The sequence below is a fragment of the Dryobates pubescens genome, chromosome 2, assembly GCF_014839835.1.
Source record: "Dryobates pubescens isolate bDryPub1 chromosome 2, bDryPub1.pri, whole genome shotgun sequence".
In the NCBI taxonomy this organism is placed as follows: Eukaryota; Metazoa; Chordata; class Aves; order Piciformes; family Picidae; genus Dryobates; species Dryobates pubescens.
Genome location: NC_071613.1, coordinates 30,944,424 through 30,972,241, shown reverse-complemented (window position 1 = coordinate 30,972,241; position 27,818 = coordinate 30,944,424). Strand labels below are relative to the sequence as shown.

The 27,818-nt window shown below is 40.5% G+C and overlaps 1 protein-coding gene across 1 annotated transcript in view; it reads right to left on the bottom strand.

The window, feature by feature from the left end:
- Positions 1-27,818, bottom strand: part of TTN (titin) — a 242,619-nt gene that overhangs the window by 1,001 nt on the left and 213,800 nt on the right. The window contains exons 261-293 of the mRNA XM_054173069.1: positions 27,176-27,472; positions 26,485-27,072; positions 26,082-26,384; positions 25,633-25,929; positions 24,880-25,167; positions 24,493-24,792; positions 24,097-24,399; positions 23,652-23,957; positions 21,777-23,543; positions 21,385-21,681; positions 20,520-20,807; positions 20,128-20,427; positions 17,984-20,050; positions 17,563-17,865; positions 17,176-17,481; positions 16,794-17,084; positions 16,374-16,673; positions 15,937-16,242; positions 15,376-15,681; positions 14,992-15,273; positions 14,118-14,711; positions 13,729-14,016; positions 13,309-13,608; positions 10,891-11,193; positions 10,379-10,681; positions 9,680-10,264; positions 9,238-9,543; positions 8,847-9,146; positions 8,028-8,603; positions 7,640-7,945; positions 6,955-7,548; positions 885-6,832; positions 640-793 (exon numbers count right to left, since the gene is read on the bottom strand). Coding sequence (XP_054029044.1) covers positions 640-793; positions 885-6,832; positions 6,955-7,548; positions 7,640-7,945; positions 8,028-8,603; positions 8,847-9,146; positions 9,238-9,543; positions 9,680-10,264; positions 10,379-10,681; positions 10,891-11,193; positions 13,309-13,608; positions 13,729-14,016; positions 14,118-14,711; positions 14,992-15,273; positions 15,376-15,681; positions 15,937-16,242; positions 16,374-16,673; positions 16,794-17,084; positions 17,176-17,481; positions 17,563-17,865; positions 17,984-20,050; positions 20,128-20,427; positions 20,520-20,807; positions 21,385-21,681; positions 21,777-23,543; positions 23,652-23,957; positions 24,097-24,399; positions 24,493-24,792; positions 24,880-25,167; positions 25,633-25,929; positions 26,082-26,384; positions 26,485-27,072; positions 27,176-27,472 — 20,052 coding nt within the window. The remainder of the gene's footprint in view (positions 1-639; positions 794-884; positions 6,833-6,954; positions 7,549-7,639; positions 7,946-8,027; positions 8,604-8,846; positions 9,147-9,237; positions 9,544-9,679; positions 10,265-10,378; positions 10,682-10,890; positions 11,194-13,308; positions 13,609-13,728; positions 14,017-14,117; positions 14,712-14,991; positions 15,274-15,375; positions 15,682-15,936; positions 16,243-16,373; positions 16,674-16,793; positions 17,085-17,175; positions 17,482-17,562; positions 17,866-17,983; positions 20,051-20,127; positions 20,428-20,519; positions 20,808-21,384; positions 21,682-21,776; positions 23,544-23,651; positions 23,958-24,096; positions 24,400-24,492; positions 24,793-24,879; positions 25,168-25,632; positions 25,930-26,081; positions 26,385-26,484; positions 27,073-27,175; positions 27,473-27,818) is intronic.

Sequence of the window (27,818 nt, the reverse complement as noted above, 5' to 3'; positions counted from 1 at the left end):
CTATTAGACCAATCACTAGAATTAGACACTGAGAAATTGTGTGCAGTTAATTTTTGTAGAAGCTGGGAAACACTTTCAAATTCTTGCAAGCACAGCATAGGAATGTCTGTATTTCACTGCATTGTTCTGTAACTAAAAGGCAACAGAAAACTCAGTCACTGCAACTTTCCTTTAAACACAAGCACAGTCATACAAGCAAATCATAGCAACCCCTTGATGCTAGGAACTGGGATATGGTCCAGCCAATAAAATACTAAACCCAGTTCAGTTATTGCTGAATTGCCATATATGGGGTTTTTTGGTTGGTTGGTTGGTTGTTTTTTTTAAACTGTGGAATTACTTTATTGTATTGGAACAGATTATGTTATTAAAGGAGAGAAGAGTAATTCATTGCCAGCACCAAGGTCTTCAACATAGTCATCCCAGAAGGAATGCTCAAGGCTTTCTGTTAACATGCATCTATTGTAATAAATCTTGGTGAGCGGTAAGATAATTTCTAATGCTGTTTTCATTCTCTTTATATAATATACAAAAGAATAGAAACATTAGCAGGGGCTTTTATCCTAAATCATTTTAGTGGACACACTACAGGAAAAAGTTGCAGTTAGTCCGAACACAAGACCCAGAGAACAAACTTACGGAGTACAGTCAAAGATGCTGTAGCAGAGCACTGTCCATGGTAATTTTTTGCTTTAACTGTGTATTTTCCAGTGTCACTCACCGCTGCATTTTGAATCTCAAGAGAATAAATGTTTTTAGAACGTGTTACTCTGATGTGCGATGAAACAGCAATCTGAGGAGGGAAAAAAAATGTTTCATTATCATTGTTTGTTTGTTTGTTTTTAAATAATTCTAATCTTCCAAGTAAACAAATAAATACTTACAGGTTGATTATTCTTAAACCACTCAATTTCAGGAGAAGGATCCCCAGAAACTTCACAAGTGAGCAATACATTTTGTCCTTCGTTGACATTTTGAGACTTCGGCTGCATTATAAATGCTGGTTCTTTGGAGCATTCTTTTGAAAAGGTCAGCACATACTGGCATTTAATAATGCCTTCGTCAGTTGTACCCTCACAGGTGAGTATACCTTCATCTTTATTACTAGCCTTTTTGATGGTAAGGGTGTGATCACTTCCAGAAACACCATATCTGTAATCATCTGAATTTCTCAGTTCCATTCCATTCAGCACCCATTTTACTTCAGAGGCGCCGGGAATATTTGCTTTCAGTGTCAGTTTTTGCCCTTCAGACACTGTCATTTTAGTTGAAGAAGCTTTAATTTCTGCTTTTAAGTGTTTGATGTCTTCAGTAACAATTGACTTTTTAATGACTTCTTGAACTGCTGCTTTTTCTTCAGTTGCTACTGCTGATTTCTTCTGGGTAGATACTTTAAGCACTTCATCTTCTTTCTGAACTGTTTTATGAGTTTCAGATACTGTTCTTACTTGGGAATAGATATTTTTAAATACTTGGCCAGTAAACTGGAAGTTAGTCTTTGAAACACCTCCTTCCCCAATAACTTCACAGGTATATTCTCCTTTATCAGATTCTGTGAGCTCATGGATTTTGAGCTCATAGGTGCCATCTGCTGCATAATGAAACTTGAAGCGATGGTCGTCTTTCAGTTTTTTGCCATCCTTATACCAAGCCACTTCTCTAACACTTAAAACACTGCTTTCAACTGCACAGGATAGCTTTACCATATCTCCAACCATTTCTGCTTTCAGATGCTCTTTTATCTTTGGTGGAGAAGCAGCTGGTAATTGCACCTTCTCTGCTGGTACTGTTTTGTCTCCAGGTGATGACTTCGCTTTTAGGGAGCTGCTGATGGGCTCAGGAGATTTCACCCGTTTAGGTGACTTAATTGGCTCTGGAGACTTTACTCGAGGCTCAGGAGATTTGATTCTTGGAGGTGATGTAATTGTTTTTTCAGGAATTTTCATTCTTTGAATGGTCAAAGTAAAATGTGCTTCCTGTCTTCCTTCAGAGTTTTCCACCACAACAGTGTAACTTCCTTCATCTGACATCTGAACCGGTGAAATTTCAAAGGTAGACTTGTACTGTGTTCGTGTTACTTGGAAGCGCCTCGAAGAAACAATGGGTTGACCTGCATGGAACCATGTTATTGTTGGTGCTGGTTCACCATCAACGTCACAGGAAAATCTTGCTGTCTCCCCTTCAGAAACTGTGACTGACCGTGGCTTTGTCAGGATTGTTGCCGGTAGAGTGCTTTTAAATGCCTTGTGCACAGTCCTTTCTTCCAATGATTTTGCTTCAGCTGCAGTGATTTTTTCTTCAGAAGCAGCATAGTGTTCATATGATGAAAGTGATTCTCTTGTTGTTGACATTTCTGATTTGACTTCTCTTACTGAGGAACTTGCTTCTGTAGCAGATGCTTTCTTAAATGAGGAGACTGCATAGGCCTCTGTTTTTGTCAAGTCAGGTAAAATTGACCTTGGTACTTCTTCATCTCTTCGCTGTGAAGAGTATGTAGTGTAATCTCCTCCAGTAACATCTAATGTTGCATAATCAGAGCATTCCCCTTTGTAGTTTGTGCATACAGCTCGGTATGTTCCACTGTCATCAATGTGGCAGTCAAGAATCTCCAAAGTTAATACACCACTAGTATTAGTAAAATGTATCTTGCTGCTCTCTTGGAGCTCAATACCATTGTGGTACCACTTCACTTCAGCGGTAGGTTTTGACTGGACATTGAGAATAAACCTGGTATTATGGCCACACGGTATCCGGTGTGAGCGCATTCTCAGAGTAACACGAGGAGCATGGTCAAGGGTGAAGGGCTGCTGAGTCAGGACTTCATATTTCCTTTCCATGGTTTTTTGAGTTTTCAAAGCAGATTTCATGGACTCATATCTAGAAAATATATCAAACCTTGCCATCCTCTCAAACCGAGAGAGTGATCTCTCACTAGAAACTGGGCTAGGTGAGCGTGGCCGAGTTCTCTCTGGTGTTGGGGATCTTCTCTCAATTTCTTCCGGAGGCCGTGAGCGAGGACGAATTAATTCAGATACAGGACGCATCAACTCAATGTAAGTTGGAGAAAGAGATCTTCTTCTCCTTAGTAATCTAGAAGGAGGAGAAAATTCCCTGTGAGCATGTTGCACCATTTCTATTTCTTCTTCTTCTTCTGAAGTAATCTCAGTTATTTCTCTTTCCCGCCTTCTCCTGAGCCTCCTCTTTTCTTCCTCTGCCATATATTCAAGCTCACTCCTGTATTCAGAGAGTCTTTGTGCAGTGCCAACAGGACGGAGCAATTCTTCATCCTCTCTCTCAGCCATTATTCTTTCCTTTTGTTTAGGTGGTCTGTAGGCAGCCCTGTCATGGCGTTGACGGAGCTCTGCATAGCTTGCACTGGTCTCAGCTTTAGTTGGGATGTGATAGCTTGAATACCTCAGCTCTCTCTTTCTCTCTTCCTCTGAACTGACCCGTGCTGCTGCAGAAGAATACCGAAGGGCAGACAGTTCAAACTGTGGGGGGCTTCTACTTGGGGGGGAAGCAGAAAAGCCTAACTCCAGCTCTTCTTCAAGGCGCAATCTTTCCTCTTCTGTTCTCTTCATGGCTAAATAGTCATCAATAGGCAGGAGTAATTCCTCGTCAGACAAGTCACCAAGTGACCGCCGCCTTGGTCTGTAATGATAATCATAGTCTGGAGATGGGGAACGCCGACGTGCTGGTCTCACGATTTCTAGGTCATCTTGTGTTAGCTTTGGTATGCGCCATTTAGGCTTATACTGATCAGAAATGCGTGGCAGTGGCATCACATAGAATTGTTCCCATCTGGAAAGGCGTATGCGTTTCTGGCGTTTCTGAACAGTTCTCTCAAGTTTCCCTGGCATTTCATACTGGTCTCTCAGCCTCTTGTACCACTTCATGTCTGACAGAGGCACAAAGTGTTTAATGTTCTGATCTTCCTCAAGGGTAGTGCGCACATGTTTGCGAGGCTCTGGTACTTCATATGGCATACGGAGTCGCCTTTCTTCCTTCTTTTCTTCTTTCTTAATTTCGTATTCACCTTTGACAGTCTTGGTGCTAACAGCTGGTTTGTATAAGATAGCAGCTTCTCTGAGAGCCTCTTGTGCAGTTTGTGTCAGTGGAACAGCTTCAACCCCAGCAAGAATTTCTGCCATTCGTAACGTTTTGTCAATTTGCCTCTGTACATGCTTCTCCCGCTCTTCTTCAGTCTTGTACTCACGCTTGACATATTTCAAGCGTTCAACTTTCAGATAAGCCTGACAGCTTGTAGATCCAGCACTGTTTGTAGCAGTAACTCTGTAATAACCACTGTCTTCTGGTAAGGTATCTCTGATATGCAAAGCATAATAATCTAAACCTTCATGAATTATATCGAAATTAGGACCAAAGGATAGAGGCTGACCATCTTTCTCCCATTCCAGCGTTGGTTTTGGTACACCAGATACTCTGATCTCAAAACTGACGCTTTGGCCTTCTTGACATTCAGCATTTGCCAGGAGTCTTTTAAACATTGGTCTCAGTGTGGCATCTGCTGGAGGTGGATGTGGAATCACAGTCAGCTTAGCTTTGCAACTGTCTTCACCGTGTTTATTGCGTGCCACTATACTGTATTCAGCATCATCTTCTTCAGTGACATTGTTGATGATGAGTTGATAAAGGCCCTTGTCTGATTCAAAAGTATACTTCTTATCATCATCACCAGGTTTGATTTTCTGCCCTGATTTGAACCATGTTACGCGAGGTTCTGGGTGAACTGTTATAGTTACTCCAAACCTGACATTTTCTCCAACATACGCTGTGCGATTATACAAAGGCAGGGTAAATTCTGGTGGACGCTCTAATAGTCTCATAGTATCAACCCGTCGTTTCACTTTCCTGACAGTTCTGCATCTGTAATGCTCAGAGATTTCTCTAACACCTTTAACAAAAAGTTCTGCATAAGAGCTGTCTTCACCATAGTCATTTACTACCTTACATCTGTAGGTACCGTCATCGGATTTAGAAACATCTTTGACGTACATGGTTGCCACACCTTCTTCATATTTGATTTCATATTTCTCACTGCTTTCTAATTGCCTCATACCAAAATACCATGTAACTTCTGTGGACTGATCATAGTTTTCAATGTTACATACATATTTGGCATGCCCTCCTTCTTCTGTAACAGCATGCTTTATCTGCCCAGCAATGGGACCTATGTCTACTGGTGCAACTTTAACTTTTGCCACAGTTATGCCTTTCTGAGATCTAATTGCACCTCCACAGGAAATGCGGGCTACTGACACAACTGTGTTCCACTCCTTCTTTACTAGAGTTTGGTAGTAACGCCTGTGCCTCAAGGTCTTGATGGCTTTAGTGCTGGTCTTTTCTATTGACTGTTTTAGCCATGCATGGTTAAGTGCTTCAGTAGCTGTCATCCGTGATTTTCTTTCCTTTACTAATAGACGGTCAATGAAGTCCATGGCCTCAATACTTATATCTTTGAATGCTTCATCATCAAAGTTATATTCGGCATTTAGAATATTTTCAATAACTTGTTGATTTGTTTCAGCAAGGAAAGGATTAATGCCACTGAGAAGTATATATGTTAGAGCCCCAACTGACCACATGTCAGTAGCTGTGCTGACCAAATCATGATGATGTACTTCAGGTGCATAATATTCTGGAGAAGTGAACTGGAGTCTAAAGCTGTCTCCGGGCTTCAATTTCCTGGCTTGACCAAATTCAACAATTTTAACAACAGAGCTTCTTCTTGTAAAGTAAATAATGTTTTCTGGTTTAATATCAAAATGTCCAATGCTCTGCTGATGTAAAAATTCTAGAGCATCACAGACCTGGCGTACATAATTTACTATTTCTCTCTCATTAAGTTGAAATGAAGCTGTGCTGATTCTTTCAAAGATGTCAACTCCAGAAATGAATTCAAAGATCATGACCAATTCTTCTAGGCTCTCAAATGATTCATGAAGGTACAGGATATTTCGATGCCTAGCTATGTTTAGAATAGAAATTTCTTTCTTTACCAAAACTTGATCAGCACCCTTTACTTTGACAAATTTGGCCAGGTATGTCTTTTTGGAAACTGCCTCAACACAGCGGTGTGCAATGCCAAACTGTCCACGTCCAAGCTCTTCTGCGATCATATATTTGTCATAGAGTTCCTTTGTAGAGTAGTGACCTGCTTTAGCTGTGGTGACTTCTCTGGTCTCATCAACTTCTTCATCGTAGTTCATTACTCTGGTCTTATCTTCTTTTGTTATAATTGGATCAGTAGGTTCGGAAGGCTGGCTTTGGCCAAACTTGTTTTCTGCAATTACACGGAACTGGTAGGTGGTCTTGCCAAATAGATTCACCACTGTGTATCGTGTGTCACGAGCTTGTGCAACACGAATCCATCGCTCTGCTGTTGTAGCACGTTTCTCAACAATGTAGTTTATGATTCTGCTTCCACCGTCAGTTGCTGGTTCATTCCAGGTTAAGTTGACTGAATCCCTTGAAATGTCAGTTACCTTCAGACCTCTTGGTGGATCAGGTACATCAGCCACATCTAATTCAACTGTTTTTTGATCAATTCCAAACCTGTTTTTGGCACAAACAATGTAAAACCCTGCATCTTTTCTATCAACGCCATTTGGGAAAACAAGAGATGTGAATGATCGTGTAACAATGACTTGGTAGTGTCCATTAGTATCAATGAGGTCTTGTCCCTTCTGCCATGTGATCACAGGGTGAGGCTTGCCACTGAATGGAATCTTGATGCTCACTACTTCCCCTCGGAGAGCATGAACAGCTCCCATACCTTCCAGATTTTTGGGCAAGTGAATTTTTGCAGGAACTGGAATAAAAGAAGAAAAACCAAGAAAACACATGAGCAAAAACACACAAGAAGAGCACCAACAGTCTAGATACTTGACACTTAAAAAGAAATTGTTTTAGCAAACAAAACCCTTCATTCACCTTCAACATCCAAAGAGGCAGTGCCAGACACAGATCCTCCTTGGTTGGTAGCTCTGACTTGATACACAGTAGCATCATCATCCGTTACATTTGTGATGATCAGCTGGTGATATCCACCCTTGAATTCTTGTATCTTGATCTTTTCACCATCTGGCATGATTTCTTTGCCCTGTCTGTACCACTTGACAATTGGTTTCGGATGACCAGTGACTTTGCAGACAAATGTGGCATTAGCTTGAAATTTCACATTCAGATTCCTGAGTTCTTCCTTGAAATGTGGAGCTTTAATTGGTACCTCAGATTTTGGAATGACTGGTTGTGATACCTCACTCCACTCACTTTCACCACCGAGATTTTCGCATTTTACACGGAACTCGTATTCAAGACCTTCAATAAGATCTTTCACAGAATAGACTGTTTCACGAATTTCATCTGTTGTTACAGAAATCCACTTGTTTTGCTTTTTCTCACGCTTCTCAAGATAATAAGTTCTAATCTTTGCACCACCGTCACTTGCAGGTGGCTTCCATGAGACAACACAAGAATCCTTTGTGATAGCACTTGCCTCTGGCTGACCAGGTTGCCCTGGTTTTTCTGTAAAGAATAAAAAAGTTCAAAAATTCAAATGAGCTGGCCTTATTAATTACAGGGGCATACAAAGAGTGTAATTTTGTTGATCACTTACCAAATGGAGGCTTCATAACAACAACTGATGAGACCTCCAGTGCTTCGCTAATGCCATACATATTCTGAGCAGAAACACGGAAATAATAGCCTGCATTTTCAGTCAGGTTAACAATTCTACAGGTTGTCCCTGAAATGCTTGAAGAGACAAGCTGCCATTCTGCTCCTTCCTTGGCTTCACGTTTCTCTATGATGTAATTTGTTATCATAGCACCTCCATCATCCTCTGGTGGCTTCCAACTTATCACCACGGAATTCTTCAGAATAGACTCTATAACAATTGGCCCTTCTGGTTTATCTGGCTTATCTGTAACAGAAAGACAGGGTATTTTTAATACTTTTGCCAGTTAGTATCCGAGAACATTCACAAAAGAGCTGAAAATAATTACCTTGTATTTCCACATTAAGTACAGTGTCAACCGTTCCAAATGTGTTACTGAGTTGCACTTTGTACTTTCCAGCATGAGTCTTGTGCTGGACATTCTTAATAGCAAGATGAGTATAATGCTCTGTGTTCTCAATAGTAACCGTTTCTGATCCTCTCAAAGGTTTGTTGCCATGGAACCAAGTTATTGCTGGCACTGGTCGGCCAATATATACAACATGAAGACGAAGGGTGCCACCTGCAGCTGCATAGTATTTCTCTTTCAGTGGGAAGCCAGGATGGAACTGAGGAGGAGCCTGCAATAATAACTTGCCGCTAGTTTCAATTTCTCCAACATCATTGGTAGCCATGCAAGTGTAGAGACCTTCATCCTCTTGCTCATCTGTTATTACTGTCAGTGTATGATTGCGTCCATCAGATGACATTTTGTATTTTCGGCTTTGCACCAATTCTTTGCCGAAGCGGTACCATTTGATGTCAGGCAAGGGTCTTCCAACAATCTGGCATGTCAGCTGAGCTGCTTCACCCAGTTTAGTTGTAACATCCTGCATTTCTTTTTTAATGGCAGGTGCTTCTCCAGCTACAACACAGAAAATTTACAGAGTGTGAGGGATTACTATGAAATTTTCCTCTATTGCTCTATTACTGAAAATTATTTGTCATTTGTACTTGTGCCTCTCATACTTGCAAGACTGTACTTGAGGACAGTCATGTTGGCAAATAACATGTCAAACAAATAGAGAGTATGTTAAATCCAGCAATGTGGTTTATGACACAGCAAATCCCAGTATCACAGCAAATAAGAAAATATATTTTTGCTTACAGGTGAGTTTAGTTTTCACTGCCATTGCTGTCCTTCGAGGTCTGCTGAGGCCAGTCTGATTTTCTGCAAAAACACGGAACTCATACTCTGTAGCCTCCAATAAACCTCCTACTGTAAACTGCCTGTCCTTGATGCGTTCTTTATTGCATTTTTTCCAGGTGCTTTCTCCAGACTGGCGATATTCAACCCAATAGCCAAGGATCTCTTTGCCACCATCGCTTTCAGGTCGTTCCCATTCTAATGTAATGCTGTCCTTAAATATAGAAGTGATCTCAATTTCTCCAGGCTGGCTTGGTTTGTCTGAAAATGAAAATAGACATAGAAAATGAATTTCTCTCTAAATGCACCAAGTTGTTCTTCAGAAGGTATGTTAATGCAAGCATTTTCTCACCAAATGGATCCTTGCATACAACTGGTTCAGAAGCAGGACTTGCTTCACTTTCACCGATGTCATTTTGAGCAATGATACGAAATTGATATTCAGCATCTGGAACAAGTCCTGTGACTGTGTACATTGTAGTGGTAATCTGTGTCTTATTGTGCCGAACCCATTTTTCTGTAGATGTCTCTTTGCGTTCAATGTAGTAGCCAGTTACACGAGAACCACCATCATCTTTAGGTCTGGCCCAGGACAAGTTGACAGAACTCTTTGTAACATCGAGCACTTCAGGTGGGTTGTTTGGAGGCTCTGGAGGATCTGTTAACAATTATAAGAACAAAAATTAATAGAAATAGTAGGATATGCTAATGTTTTAATACTATGCCACTGTTGCACTTTTTAGAACCATAATTAAAAATGACGTAAAAATAAATAAATCTGAAAGGGGACTTACTTAGAGGCGTCTTTGGTACTGCTGCTTCCTCGGATTTGAGAGACTTGCTAATACCAAAATGATTTTCAGCAGAAACACGGAAGTGATATTCCACATTTTCTTTGAGCCCTTTCACCACTAGCGATGTCCCTTTCACTCTAGAGTCAACAGTGTACCAGGCAGTCTTTGGTACTTCTCGTCTCTCAACAATATAACCGAGGATATCTGCACCACCATCATCTGTAGGAGGTCTCCAGCTTACTCTGACAGAACGAGCTTGTATATCATCATACTCAAGGGGCCCTTCTGGTGGATTTGGAATGCCAATCACTCTGACTTTAATATACACAGCTTTTTTGCCACACTTGTTTTCAAGTGCCAAATCATAGGTGCCTGAATCTTCTCTTTCTGCATCTTTGATCACAAGTTCGGTGTGAGTGTCGGAAGTTGCAATCATGGCCCTCTTGCTGATGTCGTGTCCTTCTTTTGTCCATTTACATATTGGGATGGGCTTACCCTTGATGGGTATTGTAAGCCTGATAACTCCACCTTGTCTCACCATGACACCTTCCTGGTATTTTTCATCAAGTTCATAGTCAGGATATTCTATAAACAAAATTAACACATCAAGCTATGTCTCTTTTACAGACAAAATCATAACTGCTCTAGGCAGTTTTCAAAGACAGTTTTCAAGGAGAGCTAAGGCTTCAAATATCTTACCAAGCATTTCTGTTATTTTAACTGTTCCTGGCACTTCAGCAGGTTCTCCTGGCCCACCAGCATTACAGGCTAGCACACGGAATCTGTACTCTGCACCCTGGGGGAGATGTGTCAAAGTGTATTCACGAATCTTGGTTGGTGTGGTATTGCATTTGGTCCATTCAAACTGATCAACCTTCTGCATTTCAATTAAGTAGCCTGTAACTTTAGAACCACCTTCATCTTCTGGTGGGCTCCAAGCCAGAGAGACAGAGGTTCTTGTAGTATCAGTGACTCTTGGATTCTGAGGTTTACCTGGAGGAGCTGGAACAGCAAAGAATATGGAGGGTTGGAACATTTTTAAATTAATATTTAAAATACATAATAACTTGTGTAACTTGCAACATGTGATCTGTATTAAGTCTATAGAATTGATACAGGAAAACTCAAAATCAGGGGGAAAAAAGAGTAAATTTTACTAGTAGTCTTCTTTTCTGTCATAATATGATCAATTTATGTAGGGAACTATTTACCAATTGGATCTCTGGCAACAGCAGACTTAGAAGGACGGCTGGGTTTCCCTGTGCCTCTGGCATTGATTGCTGTGACTCGGTGTTCATATTCTAATCCTTCAACCAACCCAGTGGAACGGTAACGAGTCATAGTGACTGGAACTTTATTTACACGGATCCATCTATCTGCTCTAACTTCTTTGCGTTCCACAATATAGCCAGTAATCTGTGAGTCACCATCATCTTCTGGAGGATACCAAGTTAATGTCATGCCATCTCGAGAGATATCAAACACTTCTGGAGTGCCAGGAGGACCAGGAATACCTGTAAAAGCATAAAGCAGAATTAGTGAAGAAACTATCAAATACTTCCACACATCAGTAAAATGCAACGTTTCATGAGTAACAATGTAATATCAATGTCCTGTCAAACTATTTTCACCAGCAGATATCAAAGTACTTTACAAACTAGGTCAGTAAAATATTTCTGGTTTTGTAATGGAGTAAAGCATTGGAGTTTTTTTGAGAAGAAAATCCAAGTTTACCATCCAAGTTCTGTGTGGTTTATACAGCTATATGGATGGCATTTTTCTCTGGCAATATAAGGCTACTGTGCATCTTAATCTACCATTTTACTTGGCAAAAGGAAGGAGCAATGTTCTCCTGGGGATTGTCACAGATAAAGTGAAGTATCTGATTGGGAAAAGCTAACGTGGATTCACCAGGGGCAAATTGTGTTTGACAAACCTGACTGCCTTCTACAACAAAGTAACTTGCTGAATTGATACAGGGTGAGCAGTAGACATTGTTTATCTGGACTTCCCCAAGGCTTTTGACAACAGTCTCTCACTATCTATTATGGCCTAGACAAGTGGTGGGGAACTGGCTGACAGGCCATACCCAGAGGGTGGTAGTAAATAGTTCTTTCTCAAACTGGCAGCTAGTCACAAGTTGCCAGGGTTTGATCTGGATGTTTGAATGAAGAATACCCTGATGAAGTTTGCAGGTGACATCAAAATGAGTAGGGAATTTGACACTCCAGAAGGGAGAGCCACCCTCCAGGAAGACCTGGACAGGCTGATGGAGCAGGCTAGAAAGAATTTCAGTGGGGACAAATGTAGAGTCTTGCACTTGGGAATACATAAGCCGGAAGTGCAGCTCAGACTGAGATCCACCTGACAAAAGAGCAGCCCTGTGGAAAGGGGTGTGGGAGTCTTTGTGGACAAGATCAACATGAGTGAACAGTGTGCTGCAGCAAGAAAGACAAGGAGATGCTGAATTGCATCAAGAAGGGCATCACCAACAGAGATAAGAAGTCGTTCTCCCACTCTACTCAGTGCTTGTCAGGCCACACCTGGAGGATTGCATGCAGTTTTTGGTCCCCACTATACAAAAAACCAAAACCACAAAACCACAAAAACAACAACAACAACAACAACAACAAAAAAAAAACCAAACACAAAACCAAAACAAACAAAAAAAAAAGTAGACAGGCCAGAAAGTGTCCAGAGAAGGGCCATGAGAATGATTACAGGACTGCAATAGCTGCTGTAGGAAAAGCTGAGAGAACTGGGTTTGTTCAGCCTTGAGAAGGGAAGAAGGGAAGGCTAAGGGGTGACCTTACTGCATTAGTACCAATACATCTCATTTAAACTATACTATTACCTAGAAAGGTTGGACTAAAAGTTGGACAGCCAGCTGAACATGAGCCAGCAGTGTGCCCAGGTGGCCAAGAAGGCCAATGGTATCTTGGCCTGCATCAGAAATAGTGTGGCCAGCAGGAGCAGGGAGGTCATTCTGCCTCTGTATTTAGCACTGGCTAGGCCACACATTGAGTCCTGTGTCCAGTTCTGGGTGCCTCAGTTTAGGAAAGATGTTAAGTTGCTGGAATGTGTCCAGAGAAGGGCAAAGAGGCTGAGGAGAGGTCTTGAGCACAAGCCCTATGAGGAGAGGCTAAGGGAGCTGGGGTTATTTAGCCTGGAGAAGAGGAGGCTCAGGGGAGACCTTATTGCTGTCTACAACTACTTGAAGGGAGGTTGTAGCCAGTGGGGGTTGGTCTCTTCTCCCAGGCAACCAGCACCAGAACAAGAGAATACAGTCTCAAGCTGTGCCTGGGGAAGCTCTTCACAGAAAGAGAGACTGGCCATTGGAATGGGCTGCCCAGGGAGGTGGTGGAGTTGCCGTCCCTGGAGGTGTTCAAGAAAGGATTGGATGTGGCACTTGAAGCCATTGGTTTATTTAGTCATGAGGTGTTGATGATAGGTTGGAATAGATGATGTCTGAGGTCTTTTCCAGCCTTATTCATTCTATTCTATGATTCTATGAAATGATCCTTGAAGTCCTTTTCAACCTGGCATTCTATGGTCTAGAAAAATATAATCCCATTTAAATACGTGTTTTTATTTTTAAAGGTAGAGAATAAGCAAAAATTCAGACTTACGGATTCTGCTTTTGCATTCTATTATTTCAGACTGCAGGTAGGATCCAATCCCAAAGCGGTTTGTAGCAGCCACACGGAACACATATTCTGCACCTTCTACAAGTCTGGTGAACTTAAACATTGTCCTGGTTACCGACTCTGAAACTGGCAGCCATCCAGGACGGTGAGCATCACGCTGTTCTACCACATAGCCGCTAAGTGTAGCTCCACCATCCAGCTCAGGTGGCTCCCAGGAGATGGTTACATAGTTTGCATCAACTTCATCAATTCTTATAGGTCCAACAGGTGGTCCAGGTTTATCTAGGAAGGAGGAAAAAAAAAAAAAAAGGTAAAAAGGTAGCGAAGAGGAATTATATTGGTGTTGTAATGAAGTTCAGATGGAACTTCAGATCAGGGACAATTACTTTCATGAATACTTACCAAGGATTATAATCTTTACAGTATCAGTAACTACTCCAGATGTGTTCTTCAGTTCAAGTGTGTATTCTCCAGTGTCATGTATGGTGGTCTCACGCACAGTTAACTTAGCCATTTTGGCAGCAGTCTCTATTTTGATGCGTTCTGATTCTTTTAGTTTTGAACCAGCAAAGAACCAAGATGCAGCAGGAGGTGGTCGTCCTTCAATTGGAATAGCTAACTCAATGGGCTTGCCAGCAGGTACATGAATTGTCTTCTGAGGTATTCCAGCCAAGTCAATTCTTGGTAGAACTAAGAAACGCAAATAATAAATATTTTTATATATCAGTTTTCTAAATATCACATTCATTTGGTGTAAGATTCACCTGATCATTTTTACAGTAGATACCTACCTTTTTGGTCTTGTACTGTCACTGCTGTGACAATCTCTCGTGGTTCTGACATACCCTTCTGATTCTGTGCTCTGACCCTGAACAAGTACTGTTCACCTTCATTGAGAGAGATAATTGTATGCTCATAGACGGTAGGCTTGAGTGTGACTACCTTTAACCATCTTTCTGTTCCTGCTTTGCTGGCCTCAATAATGTAGCCAGTCAATCTGCTGCCACCATCATGTGGTGGTTTTTCCCATGCAAGAGTAACAGTGGATTTTGTGGTGTCAATCACTTCAAGCTTTTGTGGTACCATGGGGACATCAGATACTAGTACTGCATCAGATGTTTCACAAGCTTCACCAATGCCATAGATATTTTCTGGTAGTACTCTGAAGTGATACAAAGCTCCTTCTAGAAGTCCAGGTATTCTATAAAATGTTTTGCTGCATTTGGTAGTGACAGTCTTGTAAGCTCTCATTGAAGCTTCCCGTTTCTCAATTATATAATTGGTGACTGGAGCTCCACCATCAATGGTTGGAATATCCCAAGTAAGTGTCACAGAATCTTTTGATGCTTCCTTAATTCTCACTGCAGCTGGTGGACCAGGTGTATCTAAACCAGAAAAAAAAAGTAGTTTATTTTCCCTTTGGATCCTTTCCTTTTACAGTCAATGCCTGTGGCTGCATAAAAACCAGTGCTGGGATTTGATTTATAGATTAGCACAGCTTTAGAAACTGCATTTTCTTTTGGATTAGATTGTTTCTCTGACTTCCCAAACATTCTCATCTTATTTAAACTGCAGACTTCCTTTGGAATCGAATGCCTTTCTTATTCCTGTGTAATGTGCACTCTGAGTAATGTAATGCTCATATACAATTATAGCAGTACTTACCATACACTTTTACAGAAATAGTTGCAGATTTTTTTCCTGATTGATTTTCAGCCTCAATGACGTATTTTCCAGCATCATACCGATTAACTTTGTCCACAATGAGCAGTGTGTAGCTGTCTGTAGTATCAATAATAGCTCGGCTTACAAGATCAATGCCCTGCTTGCTCCATGTGATTACAGGAGTGGGTCTGCCAGATACAGAGACCATTAAGCGTAGGGAACCGCCAGCTCTGACTGTGACTGTTTTCTTCAGATCATCAGCAAGCTCAAGTTCAGGAGTTTCTGTTAAAGGGTGTAAGAAACAGGGAATTAATTGACCTTTTCGTAGTTCTAAAGGAAAATTATTATAATGATTCCTTTAAATGCACATTGTTTTCAAGTTACCTATTCTTTCCACAGGCTCTATTTCTGCTGATGATTCACTGAATTCACTCATTCCATTCACGTTTGTAGCAGCAACTCTGAATTGATATTTCTGGCTTGTTTTAAGACCAGTCACAGTGAACTCAGTATTCCTCAGAGTGGCAGTTGTATGTGGTCTATACCACTGTTCAGTACCTTCTTCTTTCATTTCAAGAACATAGCCTAAGATGTCAGCACCACCATCGTATGTGGGCTTTGACCATGATAAACTTATGCTGTGCATTGTAGTATCCACAACTCTTGGAGCCGAAGGTGGTGCAGGAGTATCTTTGAAAAAGAAGAAAATGCATTTCATACTGGTGCAGGAAAAATTTTACTGTTAAAAAAAACGCCAATTTCTAAACAGCTAATGCCATGAAATAGATTTAAAATTAGCTCTAACTGCTTTTAAGTTTATTCCAATACTAGCTAGTTCTGTGAGATCATATGTGGGTTTGGGTATCTTAGTTGAAGTATTGGCATGTGGTTTTGCTCCATTATTCTAAGTAAATATTGAAATATGTTTTAAATGTGGTAACTTACATGATGGCTCTTTACATAACATGTATTGTGAAGCTTCACTAGGCTCACTGTTCCCAGCAGCATTCACTGCGGTGACACGGAACTGGTACTGGCTGCCTTCCATGAGACCAGTGACTTTCAGTCTGGTATCATAAACAGTATAATCTCTGTTCACTCGTGTCCAGCGCAGGCTTTTTCTCTCACGTTTGTCCACAAGATAGTCTTTAATCTCACTGCCACCATCTGATTCTGGTGGCATCCACTGAATAATGATATGTTCCTTGCCTACACTCACTTCTTCAGGAGCGCCAGGCTGTGTTGGGATAGCTGGTTGGTTGGTTGGTTGTTGTTATGAAAAAAAAAAAAAAGGTGAAAAGAAAAAGTATTATTTAAAAGTTGTTTAATAGTGAGAAATGTTACACAAAATCTGATGCAGATTAAAAGGTAGTAATACTTACTGAAAGCATTCCTGGCAATCACAGGTTCTGTTTCAAGTGGAACACCTGGTCCATATTTGTTGACCGCTCTCACACGGAAGATGTATTCATTATTTTTAATAAGTTTTGTTACTACACATGATAAACTCTGGCATTCAGCCTCAACAATAACCCAGTGGAGTCTGCTGGTTTCACGCCTTTCTACGATGTAATGAGTGATTTGTGCACCTCCATCTTCCTCAGGAATGTTCCATGCCAGAGTACATTTCTCTTCTGTTACTCTGCTGATTGAGATTTTGCCCGAGCATGGGCCTGGTGAATCTGGGTAGATATGAAAATAAGTATTGTTATCAGTAGCCAAGGAAAAGCATTTCACTCTTATTTCAAAGAATGTGTATTTTTTAGTAAAAAAAGCATCAATATTAATCATGATATACATACCAAGCACTTTGACAAGAACAGAAATTTGTTTCATCCCACTGGCATTTTTAACTGTCAGAGTGTATTTTCCGCTATCACTTCTGTCACAGTACTTGATAACTGCAATGGCTCGTTTGCTGGTGTATTGTAGAGATATCTTTTCACATAGATCCAATTCCCTGTCACCTTTAGACCAGAAGACTTTTGGTTCTGGTTTTCCACCAACAGCCGCGTTGAGAACAAGATCTGATCCAGCCCTAATGGTCACAACTTCTCCTTGGAGCCTGGCATCAAGTTCAGCTTTTGGTGGTGCTGTCATAAGGAAAAAAAACAAACCAAATTACATGACAGTACTAAACTCAGAACACTATGTTTTCAGGTATTCTAAGTGAATGTTTCTTACAGTATTCATCTTTGCAAATGACAGCACCAGTTGATTCAGATCCTTTGCTAATCACACCAGCAGCATTCTTTGCTAATACACGGAATTCATATGCTTCATCTTCACCAAGAGCTGTCACAGTAAAAGAGTTTTCTGACACAATGGTATAATTGCATTTCAGCCAGCGTCCATCACCAGATTCACTATATGGTTTGCGCTCTATAATGTATCCGATAATTTTGCTTCCCCCATCATAAAGGGGTGGTGACCAGCTCAGTGACACTGTAGATCTTGTGACATCTGTTACCTTTGGTCTTCCTGGTGGATCTGGAGGAGTAAAACAGAAAAATGTGACACGCAATTCTATTTTGGCTTAAATAGCAGCATAGATCTAAAAGTAATACTTACCAACTGGATTTTGAGCCAGTACAGGCCTGGAAGCTTCACTAGCTTTGCTAACACCTGCAGCATTTAGAGCATATGTTCTGAATTGATATTCTAGGCCTTCTACCAGTCCTGTGACTTTGTAGTTGCATTCACAGCATGGCATTTTGTTCTCCTTCACCCAAAGGATGGTGTTACGCTCCTTCTTTTCAACCCAATATCCAATGACTTTGCTGCCACCATCATGATAGGGTTCCTCCCACCGAATGGCCATGGCAGTTGCAGACACAGAGTAGACTTCTGGCCTTGAAGGTGGGCTTGGTGGGACTAAACACCACACACACACACACAAAAAAAAAAAAAAGAAAAAAAAAAGGAAAATGTTAGTTGTTATAAAAACCTTTGTCAGAGGAAAAGAACTAATTTTGAAAAGTGCTTCACTTACCAAATGGATGCTCAGCAACTACTGTTTTTGATTCAAGGGGTTTGCTCACACCAAATCTGTTTTCTGAGCTTACTCGGAAGCTGTACTCCTGGTATTTTGTGAGATGAGTGACTTTGATCTGTGTACGTTTCACACTGGAATTTACCAGCTGCCATGCTGTTGTGCCAGATTCACGTTTTTCTACAATGTAGTTTGTAATTTCACTGCCACCATCATCTTCAGGTTCTTTCCAGGTCAACACACAGGATTCAGCAGAGACAGATGATATTTCAATTGGGCCAGTGACAGGACCTGGTCTTCCTATGACTACCACTGTGACAGTAAATGTTTTCACACCAGCAGTGTTTTCAAGTGTGAGGTAGTATTTACCAGAGTCGCCTCTCATACTGTCCTTTACAGTCAGTGTGGTTCTGTCTTTCGTTGTCTTGATGGTCACTCTTTCAGTTTCCTTCAGCCTCATCTCCTCAAGTTTCCATGTCACTTTTGGAGCTGGGCGCCCACTGATTGGTATATCAATAGTAAAGGTGCTTCCAGCCTTGCATGTTATGAGCTGTCTGCTTATTTCACTGAGATCTGCTGTTGGTTCAATCTGTGGCTCCTTAATAATAACAGAAGAGAAGGCTTCTCTTGGCTCACTGTAGCCAGCATCATTCTTTGCTTTGACCCGGAACTCATATTCAGTGTTCTCCACAAGGCCTTCTACAGTGAAAGTAAGTTGTTTAGTTTGTCCTGCTTCAAGCCAGGTGTCAGATCCTTTTTGTTTCATTTCAAGAAGGTATCCAGTAACACGGCTACCACCATCATGATCAGGTTTAAGCCAAGCTAAAGCTACAGAAGACTTAGTTGTATCGACAATATCTAGTCTCTTAGGTGGAGCAGGTTCTTCTGTGGCTATGACTGGTTCCGTCAATTCACAGGGTTCACCTACACCATATTCATTTTCTGCTGACACTCGGTAGTAGTATGGTACACCTTCTGCCAGATCAGTGACCTTAAAGATTTGTCGAGTGCATTTTGAACTCACCACTTGCCAGCTACGACGGCTGGCATCCCGTTTTTCCACAACGTAGTGATGGATACGTGAACCTCCATCCAGAACAGGAGCATCCCACATTAAAGTAATAGACTCTCTAGTCACATCTTTAAATGTAATAGGACCTGGTGGGCCAGGCGTGTCCAAAACCTTGACAGTAAATGTGATAGACTTACTTCCACTGTTGTTTTCCACAGTAAAAACATACTTGCCAGCATCATTTCTATTGCATTCCTCCACAGTCAATGTGCTGAATGAATCAGTTGTTTGAATATCAGCACGCAAGCTAAGATTAGCATCTGCTTTAGACCACACAGCAGTAGGAACAGGTCTTCCAGAGAAAGCAATAAATAGACGAATGCTTGCACCAGCTCTTACAATATGCGTCTGTTTGAAGTTCGCATCAATATCAATTTCAGGTGCAGAAAGTCTGTCCACAGTTTGGACTGAAGCAGGAACTTCACAGCTTTCTCCTTTGCCAGCACCATTCACAGCACTAACTCTGAATTTATAGTGTTCTCCTGCCTCCAAGTCAACAACGGTATATTTAGTAGCAAGAACAGTCTCTGCATTGACTTTTTGCCATGCTTCAAGATCAGCTTTGCACATTTCAATGATGTACCCAATTATTTCCATGCCTCCATCAAAAACTGGCTTGGTCCACTCTAAGCTTACACTAGTCTTTGATGTATCTGTTACCTTTACAACATTAGGTGCACTTGGTGGGCTGACTGGTTCTCTGCATTTAATGAGCCTTGAAACATCACTTGGAGGCCCAGTTCCTGCAGCATTTTCAGCCATGACATGGAATTCATACTCGTTGCCTTCAATAAGGCCAGTTACTCTGTATCTGTTCTCAGTAATGGGCCTTTTACTGGATACTTTAACCCAGCGCATGCTCTTCTTTTCTCTCCTTTCTAGAATATACTCGTTTATCTCGCTTCCACCATCTGAATTTGGTCTTGCCCATGTAAGTGTGATACTGTCTCCTGTTACATTGGTAGGCTCTGGAGTTCCTGGTGCATCAGGGAGAGCTAAAAAACAGAAAAATGTCATTAGAAAGACAAGATGGTAACTCCACGTTTTTTTACCGAATGAGTTGTAAACTTACTGTAAGGTATTTGTGCAGTAACTGGATCAGATTCCAATGGTCTGCCAACTCCGAATTTGTTCACTGCAGAGACACGGAACTGGTACTCATTGCCCTTAATTAGTTTGAGTGCTGTGTAGCTGCAGGCTTCACATTTATCTTCAGCTAATGCCCAAGCAATCCTGCTGGTTTCACGTTTTTCAATTACATAATGGGAAATAGAAGCACAACCATCATTCGCTGGGGGCTCCCACCATAACGTGACCTTTTCTCCAGTGATGTTTGTGAATCGTATTGGTCCACCAACTTTTCCTGGTGTGTCTGCAATTTTAAAAGATCAGAGTTATAATTTGCTGGCGCTGAGAATAACGTATTATTTTAAAAAAACATGTGGAATGTGTTTAGTGTAGTACCTTGTACTCTGAAGGTAATATCTTCTCGTTTAGTTCCTGATGCATTTTTGGCTTCTACTGTGTACACTCCACGATGATCCCGGGTAGCATCTCTGATGAAGATTGTACTGTATCCAATAGCTGTAGTGATTTCTATATTCATTATTTTTTCAATCTCCTTACCATCCTTAAACCATGTCACTTTAGGTACTGGACGTCCTTTAATTAGTGCTTTAAGTCTAATGCTCTCTCCAGCTTTAACAGTAAGGCCTTCAAAGTGCTCAGGGCCAAATTCAATTGTTGGAGCAACTGAAAAAAGGAAAAAAGACCAATTCAGTTCGTATCTAGATCAGTCTTTTTCTTGCTACTCTTTTAAATGTATTAACTATAAAAATATTGTTATATACATATAATTATTTCACTAAGAAAATTATCTTCACTAAAACCACTTATTATATGAACTATAAACATGTATTTTGTATAAGCACACAATGCATCAGTTAACAGTAGGTGAACAACACTGTTAATATTGTTACACAGTATGCCAAACTACTTGAGGCATGTTTCCATGTCTAAATTATTCAATGCATCAGAATATTACAGTTTGAAATTTCTTTACAACTCCACTGCTGCTGCTGCTTATCCCACACAAATGTGGGGTGTTCATGCCTTTCAACGATTGATTACATATATATATATATGCCAGATTTGGGTCTTTAATTTCAACCCTTCCACCTTGCACTACAAATGGAAATGCTCTGAGTTGACTGGGAGGACCTCAGTCACATGTTCTTTCCCCTTTAGCCTCCCATTTCCCACCAGTTGAGTCAGAAGTTCTAGCTGGCTTCAGTACTCAAATATAGGCATATTAAGAAATTATTCTTACTGTTTTCATCTCTGGTCATGATATAGCCTGAAGACTGTGATGGTGGGCTGATTGTGCCAACAGCATTTCTTGCAAGCACTCTGAATTCATATCGGTCACCTGGACTGAGTCCTGTAACAGTATACTGGCATTCACTGACATCAGTAAAGTTACACCTAAGCCAACGGTCTGCACTTCCTTGCCGTTTCTCAATGCTGTAAGCCACAATTTTACTGCCTCCATCACGTAGTGGAGGGGTCCATTTAAGGGTGACAGTTTCCCTGGTGACATCAATGTAGTCAGGAGTACCAGGTGGGTCTGAAAGGAAAATAATTAAAAATTATTTTTATTACTGTCCAGCACAGGCTACAAGATGAGAATTTTCTTGAATGAGTGATTGGTCATTCACTCACCCACTGGAGAGACTGCCAAAGTATGTTTGCTTGGCTCACTAGCTCGGCTTAGGCCTGCAGCGTTCTCAGCATACACCTGGAACTGGTAATCCAGGCCCTCAGTCAGTCCAGTAATCCTATATTCTCTGCTGGATATTAATGCAACATTAACCTTCTGCCACAAAATACTGTTTCTTTCCTTCTTCTCAACATGGTATCCAATAATCTCTGAACCACCATCATAAACAGGAGCATCCCAAGATATGGTCATTCCATCAGCAGTTATGTTGTATACAACAGGCTTGCCTGGGGCACCTGGTGGTCTAAACTGATGCTTTGCCACAACATCTGCTGAGACAAGAGGTGGGCTCACTCCATATCTGTTTTCTGCACGAACTCTAAACTGATATTCAGTGTCCTTCACAAGGTTTGGTACTTTGAAAGTTGTTCTTGCAGCACTTGAACACACCAGCTTCCAGTTCATTTGTGAAGTTTCTCTCTTCTCAATGCTGTAGCCAGTAATCTCTCCTCCCCCATCATCTTCAGGAGCTTCCCATGACAAAACTACACTATCTGCTTTGATTTCATCTAGCTTTAAAGGTCCTTTTGGCTTAGATGGAGGGCCAAGAGTGATGACAGTGATTGTGAATGTTTTTCTGGAAACTGCATTTTCAAGAATTAAAGTGTACTTGCCACCATGCTCCTTTTTCACATTCTTGATGCTTAAGCTTATCTTGTTTTCAGTTTTCTTGAAACGAAGATGTTCGGTTTCTTTAAGAGGGAGGTTGTCCTTAAGCCAACTCATTGATGGCTTAGGCTTACCTTTATAGGGCAATTCAATGTGCAAGTTATGTCCAATTCTTACTGCAATTTGACCTCCAGGAATATCAGAAAGGTCAGCTTCAGGTGTTATTGTAAGTTCTTTCACTGTAATGGGTCCAATAGTAACACCATCACTCTTGCCTTTTTCATTTTTAGCAAAGACTCTGAATTCCATGACAGAAAGTTCTTTAAGTTTTTCAACTTCGAATTCACAACTCTTGCTTGTGCCTGCGTATGTCCATTCTTTTTCTTCCTGCAGTTTCTTTTCAATAATATAGTCTGATATAATGCTACCACCATCATAGTCGGGTTTGCTCCACTGCAATTTAACAGAAGTCTTTGTAGAATCTTTCATGGCCAGGTCTTTTACAGGTCCAGGTATGTCTGCAGCTTTCACTGGTTCCGATGTCTCACAAGGTTCACCCAGTCCAATCTCATTTTCAGCAAGAACACGGAAAAAGAATGCAGTCTTTTCTGACAGGTTAGTTAGCTTAAAGGTGGTATGAGAACATTTTGTTGTTACAGTTGACCAGGCCCTCTTCGTAGCATCTCTTTTTTCAACAACATAATTTGTTATTTCAGAACCACCATTAATGAGAGGTGGTTCCCATACCAGTGTAACTGTGCCACGAGAAACATGCTTAAGCTGCAGCTTCTGGCAGGCAGATGGTGTGTCTAGTACTTTTACATTTACAAATGATGATTTTGCTTCTCCAACTCCATTTTCAATTGTAAGAACATATTTTCCTGTATCATTTCGGGTCACTTGAGGGATGGTAAGTAGTGTAGATGATTCTGTGTTCTGGATGATATATCTTTCATCAGTCCCAAGATTCTTGTCACCCTTTCTCCATGTAACTGTTGGAGGAGGTCTTCCTTTGAATGGAATCATTATTTGCACATCTTCACCAGCTTTAGCAACAATAGAGGTCCGGAGAGCAACGTCCAGATCAATCTCTGGTGCCACTGTAGAAATAAGTAAAAATTAATAATGTATACTTGGAATGTAAAATAGGAAATGCTTTGAAAATGAACCAAAACAGAAAAATAGTAAGTAATTAAAAAGTACAGTACCAAGAATATCTTTAGCTTGAACGGGTTCTGTCATTTCAATAGGCTCTCCTTGTCCAGCATGATTTATTGCAGATACACGGAAATAATAATTGACACTTGGCTGAAGGTGGGATACAACATACTCAGTTGTTCTCACTTCTCCCTTAGTGCTAACTACAGTCCATTCTTGCTCTTCACCTTCCCTTTTCTCCACCACATAGCTGGTAATGGGACTTCCTCCATCGTAGGCAGGTTTAATCCAGCCAAGGGTGACAGAGGTCTTGGTTGTGTCCACAACTTTCAGCTTTGTTGGTGAGCCTGGCTTATCTGTAAATGATAGTTTAGGGGAAAAAAATAGATTGGAAGCTATATTTAAAATGAATCCTAAAGAGGAATAAGCCCCATCCTAATTGCTCATTGTCCACTGATTTCTAACCAATTAGAACTACTGTATGTTATGTCTTACCAATAGGATCTGTAGCTTTGTAGAAGTCAGAAGCTTCAGAGAATGGACCTTGTCCAGCTGCATTGACAGCACACACTCGGAAATGATATTCGCTGTTTTCAATCAGACCTGTTACTTTCTGTCTGGTGTCCCGAATAGTTTCTTTAGTAACCTTGAACCAACTCAGACTCTTCTTGTCACGCTTCTCAAGAAAATAGCCTGATATTTCACTGCCTCCATCAACAATAGGCCTATTCCAGACAACAGTCATAGAATTCTTGGTTATCATTGTGACTTCTGGTACACTAGGTGGTCCAGGAGTAACTGAGTAAAAAAAAAAAATCTGTCACCTTAGTACTACTTACAAATAATAGACATGATGATTCAGTTGCATAAGTTGTTTTAAATGTTTCTTACCAAATGAATTTTTGGCTATAATGGGTTCAGACTCTAGTGAATCACCAATTCCAAACTTGTTGACACCACGAACACGGAATACATATTCATTGCCTTTGATGAGTTTTGTTGTAGTTATGATACAACTCTCCTGTTTTTCAGAAATCAAAGACCATACAACCCGACTTGTCTCCCGCTTTTCAACAACATAGTGCGTTACAGGTGCACCACCATCATCTGCTGGCGGGTCCCACATTATTGTAATCTTTTCAGCAGTGACTGTCTTAAACTGTATTGGTCCACTTGGTGGTCCTGGCTTGTCTGTGAAATGGAGAAAAAAGAACAAGGTAAGTATTTATTACTGAATTACCATTCAGTAATATAATAAAGTTATATCTCAGGACATACCAAGTATCTGTAGTCTAACATGGGCTGTTGCTGAACCCATGGCATTCTTCAGTTTTAATTCATAAGTGCCACTGTTGAGTCGAGTTGCATCCTTGATGAGTATAGAGGCAAATTCTGTTGTGTTTTCAATAGACACTAGTGCACTGGTTTGTATCTCATTGCCATTCTTGAACCATTCAATTGAGGGTATAGGCTTGCCTGAGATGCCTAGTTTTAGCTTAACTGAAGTTCCTGCTTTATATTTCACTACTTCTGTGTATTCTGGTGGCACATCAATTTCAGGTGCGCCTTAAAAAAAAAAAAAAAAGGATAAAAAGGTACTTATTTTAGACTTGTATTTAACAAAACAAACAAAAAACAATAGTACTTTATGTGAGCTAATAATTAGAGACATTTTATAAATACAGATTAAAGAGAACATGTATAACTTAAACCATAAACCTAGAGCAAGTTAGATCTAATCCCACCAGGAGAAGGCAGCCACATATATAAATATAACCATTTTGGCCATCGGGCATAGGCAGACTCCACTATTGCTTAAATAATAAATATAGTGTAAGACTTTAAAAATGCCGATACAGCCAAAGTTGTGCATTACAGTCATAACCAAGTAGCACCCAGTCATTCAAGTGTATTGAATTAATCCCTGCAAACTGGCCTTCCATATTTAAAAGAATATAGTTCTACGTAACAGTGCTGCCTTTAAGCTTCCTAGCACCACCAAATACCATTGTATCATTGTGAAACACTTACCATATGTATCAACACACGTGATGGGACCTACAACATCTGAGGGGTTACTAATGGAGCCAATGGCGTTCTTTGCGAAGACCCGGAATTCGTACCGGGAATTCTGTGTCAGACCAGATACTGTGAACTGAGTCTCAATAACATTGGTGAAGCTAGCTTTTGTCCATCTGCCATCTGGAAGATCACGTTTTTCTACGATGTATCCAGTGATCTTACTACCGCCATCAAATGCTGGCTTCTGCCACGACAGAGTGATAGAAGTCTTGGAAATATCTGAGACACGAACATTTCTTGGTGGTTCTGCAATAGGAAACATAAAAGAATTGCTAATGAATAAGAGTTGTTTGGGACATTGGCTTGTAAGTACAGGGCAGATTATCAGAGGTTTAAAAAAAAAAAAAAAAAGCATTGCTTAAATGGTCAGCCTTCTTTACTTTCTAGGGAATACATACCACAAGCATCAATGGCGAGGACTGCATCAGAAGGATGACTTGCTTTCCCAATGCCAGCTGCATTTTCTGCACAAACTCTAAATTCGTAGATAAGGCCAGCACTGATGTTGGTGACTTTGAAGTGAGTTGTACGAATGATGGTCTTGTTAGCCTTTTGCCATAATATACTATTCCTGTCTTTCATTTCCAGGTGATATCCAATGACTGCACTGCCACCATTAGTGACTGGTTCATGCCATCCAACAGTAATACTCTCTCGGGTGACATGTGTGACCCATGGTGTGGAAGGAGGGCCAGGGGTAGCTGTTGATATAGAAAGAAGTGATTCATTATTAGCAAAAATTTATTTTCAACATCAAAGCATTAAAACATCAGCCTATAGTGTGAGAAGCATATTACTCACTGTAAGGTAGCTTGACAACCACACATTGTGAGTCTATATGATCACTTATGCCAAAGCGGTTCTCAGCTTTGATACGGAATTGGTATTCTTCTCCAGTTGTGAGCTTTGTAACTTTGATAACAGTTCTAGCGACGGTTGCAGACACTTCAGACCAAGCAGCAGTACTTGTTTCTCTTTTCAGTACAATATAGTTGGTAACTTGACTTCCACCATCATAAGCTGGAGGCTGCCATCGGAGTGTTACACTTTCTTCTGTGATATCGCTAAGGGCAACTGGACCAACAGGAGGACCTGGTCTATCCAGCACAACAATATTAACAAATGATTTTGTGGTGCCACTTGAGTTGGCAGCAGTAATGTCATATCTGCCAGCATCAGCAGCTACACTTTCTTTAAGGTTAATGATGAAACTTTCTGCAGTGGTTTCTGTGTGAAATCTCATGGTAGATTTCAGAGAAACGCCATCTCTAGACAATGTCATCTTTGGCACTGGTTTTCCAGAAACTGGAATTTCAACTTTCAGGTTAGATCCCGCGCGAACGTATACAGTATTATGAGGAAAGCCCTTCATATCAATCTCGGGAGATTCTGAAAAAGAAAACATTTTCATAACATTAAAAAATGTTCTTGCTTTTTAAATAGAAGTGCAATTTAATATGTACCAATTTTTGTCTCATGTCAGAAAGCATACCTAATTGTTCTTTAACTGTAACAGGGAGCAGTAGTTCCTTAGGATCACTTAAACCTGCCTGGTTTTCTGCAGACACCCTGAAGAAATAGTCAACATTCTCCTTAAGACCATGGACAACATGATGAGTTGTCTTTACAACTGCACACTTGACCCATTTTTGCTGTCCTTTCTCAAGAGCTTCAATGAGGTAGCTTACAATTCTGCTTCCACCATCATGTTCTGGTTTTAGCCATGACAGTGAAATGCTGTCCTTTGTGACATTTGTTACTCCAAGTTTTTCTGGTGGGCTGGGTTTTTCTGAGAAACAAAAGTGCAACAGGTTAAGTAATATAGCAATTATTAACTTTGTATAATAGCAATTACAGAGGAAAGCCATCTAGACTGAGAAAATGTGGTTTTAAATGAATTAGTGTATTAGAAATAGTTTAAGCTATATAGATCGAGAAAAAATATTTTTGAATTAATTTCTAGATTAGAAATAGTTTAAGTAAAATGCAAGCAAAAATTTAAAAGCAAGCTATTACTTAGATATTTTTTTCACTTGTAAAACCACAGACATACCTACCACAAATCAATTTATTTTTCTTAGTATAAAGAGATTTAATACTTTTTATATTATTTTGAAGTAAACATTTAAAAGCAT